General features: G+C 45.4%; 1 protein-coding gene across 1 annotated transcript in view; it reads left to right on the plus strand.

Moving 5' to 3' along the window:
* The first annotated feature begins 617 nt into the window (after positions 1-617).
* The window catches only part of LOC101861282 (techylectin-5A-like), a 9,219-nt gene continuing 6,171 nt past the window's right edge, over positions 618-3,665 (plus strand). The window contains exon 1 of the mRNA XM_005098794.2: positions 618-1,142. Coding sequence (XP_005098851.1) covers positions 618-1,142 — 525 coding nt within the window. The remainder of the gene's footprint in view (positions 1,143-3,665) is intronic.

A 3,665-nucleotide genomic window follows, 5' to 3' on the forward strand; every position in this document is an offset into this window, starting at 1 on the left:
AACAGATGTTGACCCCTGGTTGATACAATGGATCTCCGAAGCTTTGTTTGAGAGGAAGGTGGCGCTGAGAAGTGGAGGTCAGACCCAGTAGTGATTGCCTCAGGACTGCCACAAGGATCAGTCTTATCACCGGCCCTGTTCAACATATATACATCCAAAATTGCCAGGATCGGTGTAAGTGGAGCAGGGAGAACCTTTGCAGATGTATGATGGTCTAAGGAACAAGGTCGTGATAGACTAGCGGTTGGACGGATGCTACAGGACAGGCTGAACAAGGTCGTGATAGACTAGCGGTTGGACGGATGCTACAGGACAGGCTGAACAAGGTCGCAGATTGATGTGAGGAATACAATGTGGTCATCAATCCAGACAAAGCACAGGTCATCTGGTGCTCACTCAACAACCGTATTGTGAAAGATTCTACCCCTCCAATTATGTTTGACCAATTTCTCATATACAGACAGCATGAGTTGAAGTACCTGGGAATCACTCCGGACTGGACACTTTCTTTCCGATAGCATATTATTGACAATGTTGCTGTCAGGGCTCAAAAGGGCATTCATGTAGTGAAAACCTTGGCTTCAGCGGGAATTCAACAGAGAGTTCTTTTTCTTCTAATGCAGCTGGTTGTTCTGTCAGTCAAAGACTATGGTCTGGGCATCCTTTCCCTGTCCAAGCCTCAGATAGACAGGTTGGAGAGAGTACAGAATGCAGCTATGAGGACAGTCTTGGGTTGCACAAAGGACACCCATGTTGTCTTTATGAGATACATTCTTGACCTGGCCAGCATCAGAGTGAGAAATAAGGTGACACAGGCAAAGCTGAACTTGAATGTTTTGGTAAACCCGAGGCACACTTTGTATGACAACCTAAGCAGCATCACAGGAAATATGATCAGACGGGGCAGCTCATGGTTTGCAGAAGCTGAAGACTTCTTGGGGAAAGTTTGTTGCATCGATGAAATAAGCAGTGGAAAGGAATGGTTTGAACTGAGACCCGATTGCAGAAGCCTGGTCAACGTTCACATCCCTATGGGTCGTGAAAGACGGGAATGTGCTGCTGTCATTAACGACAATGACATACGACTGTTAATTGAGGAACACTCTAAGCCAGAGTACCCAGTGATCTACACGGATGGATCTGTCAGGAGGGGTGAGAGAAGTTGGTGGGGTTTTGTTGTGTACAGTGGGAACAAGCAGGTTCACAGCATGCCAGGGGCCATAGAAAGAACACCTTCAAGCATGAAAATGGAGATCGAGGCCGTAACAAGAGCGCTTGGCTGGCTTCAAAATACAAGACCAAGAACTACCCATCTCATTATTGTCACAGACTCCATGAGCATCCTGTTGAGAAAGGGCTGCTTCGGAGTGCATGGAGGAACCCAATACAACACTCTTCACTTAGGCTCTAGAGCCATCTCGTGAATATTCTGTCCTGGGCACTCCGGGGTGAAGGGTAATGAAGTGTTAAATGCTCTGGAGGAAAAGTTGCGGGATGAGGAAGACAGGGAGACAGCAGAACACCACACAATAATCAGGATGCGGGAAAAATGGGGACAGAGAGGGGAGAAGGATGAAAGGAACGATTATCTGGAAAGGAAAGACGTCGTCATAATCAAACAGCCACTTGAACAATTTGTATGGATACCTTGCGAGCTTTGGTGATGGGAGGAAATGAGCACTTATGGACCAGTCCGGTGTGCAATGACGTCGTTGCCTTGCCCAGGACAGGTAATACGGGTAAAGCAGGTCTGAGATTGGGCTTGGGGGAGGGGGCTTGTGGTATTAAAAAGCGGGATTTTTGTAAGATTAGGCAGCGGCAGATGTGTACCTTTAAAGAGAAAGAAAGAAAGATATAAAAAAAAGAAGTTTTATACCATCTAGCTTAAGGCTATTGTCAAATAACCCTTTGTGTGTATTTGTCTTTCGAGTATGTATCTACATAACTCCAAAGGTCTTCGAATTAAACTCCTGCATGTGGTTGAATGATGCATCTGATGTGATATGTACTTTTTGTCAGCTTTACTTCTCTTTTCATATTGAATTTTCTTCTTCTATCCCGTTGTTGGGGCAACTGTGGGTGCACCACTGCATTTGAAAACCAGCTCTCGCCATCTATTTTTGTCCTCTGCTCTCCTCAGATTGTCCCCCATCGTCTTTCCTGTCCACTCTGTGATGTTGCCCTCCCGTCTCCGTCTCTGCCTTCCTCTCTTTCTCTTTCCTTGTACAGTTCCTTGCAGGATTGTTTTGGCAGGTCCTGTGGATCTTGTGACATGCCATACCATTTTAGTTTTCGTCTCTTCACTGTGGTCAGTAGATCTTCTTGCTGCCCCACTGCGTTGGTGATTCTCTTTCGTACCTCAGCATTTGAAAAGTGGTCTTTGTACGAGATGTCAAGGAGTCTGCGGTAACATCTCATCTCTGTGGTCTAAATCTTTTTCTCTAATTCCGCTGTCAGTGTCCACGGCTCGAAGGCGTATAAAAATATTGAGATGACCAGTGAGCGCATTAGTCTGATTTTTGAGTCTTGTGTGATGTTTCTGTCCCTCCAAATAGGCTTCAGTTTTGACAGCGCAGCGGTTGTTTGCGCGATTCTGGGGAAAATTTCTGGTCTTGAGCCTTCATCTGAGATGATTGATTCAAGGTATTTGAAGCTGTTGACGGTCTCAAGTTTCTCGTCCCTGACTTTGATGTCCGCGTTGATGCCATTGGTGCTATTGGTCAATAGCTAGGTTTTCTCGCACTGATCTCCATGCCGTAGGCTGCTGAACTCATTGAATTTTAATGAGAGTAATATATAACATCTCGTACAAAGACCACGTTTCAAATGCTGAAGTACGAAAGAGAATCACCGACGCAGTGGGACAATATGAAGATCTACTGACCACAGTGAAAAGACGAAAACTAAAATGGTATGGGCATGTCACAAAATCCACAGGACTTGCCAAAACAATCCTGCAAAGAACCGTACAAGGAAAGAGAAAGAGAGGAAGGCAGAGACGGAGACGGGAGGACAACATCACAGAGTGGACAGGAAAGACGATGGGGGACAATCTGAGGAGAGCAGAGGACAAAAATAAATGGCGAGAGCTGGTTTTCCAATGCAGTGGTGCCCCAACGGTTGCCCCAACCACGGGATAGAAGAAGAAGAATATATAATTTAAACTTCTATGTGTACCCGCATGTGATTTTACGGTCCTGTACCGCCAAGAAAAATTTCTCTCTGGGATAAAAAAGTATTATCTTATCTTATCTTATCTTATCTTATCTTATCTTATCTTATCGTATCTTATCTTATCTTATCTTATCTTATCTTATCTTATCTAATCTATCTTATTGGGGGGGGGGGGGTAGGGAGGGGGGGTGTCCTGCGCTATAGATTGTATAAGTACATATAAATTACAGGATAGCAGCAAACCTGATCATTTATCTTTTCTTCGTTCCTTCCTTCCATACTTCCTTCCTTCCATACTTCCTTCTTTCCTTCCTTCCTTCCTGCCTTACTTCCTTTCTTCCTTCCTTCTTTCCTTCCTTCCTTCTCCTCCTCCTCCGTCTCCTCCTCCTCCTCCTCCTTCCGATCCTCCTCCTGCTCCTCCTCCTCCTCCTCCTCCAACACCATGGCATCCATAACCAGACAGGATGCGTGACAACCTAATTACCTCGGAA

Source organism: Aplysia californica, unplaced genomic scaffold (assembly GCF_000002075.1).
Source record: "Aplysia californica isolate F4 #8 unplaced genomic scaffold, AplCal3.0 scaffold00193, whole genome shotgun sequence".
Classification (NCBI taxonomy): Eukaryota; Metazoa; Mollusca; class Gastropoda; order Aplysiida; family Aplysiidae; genus Aplysia; species Aplysia californica.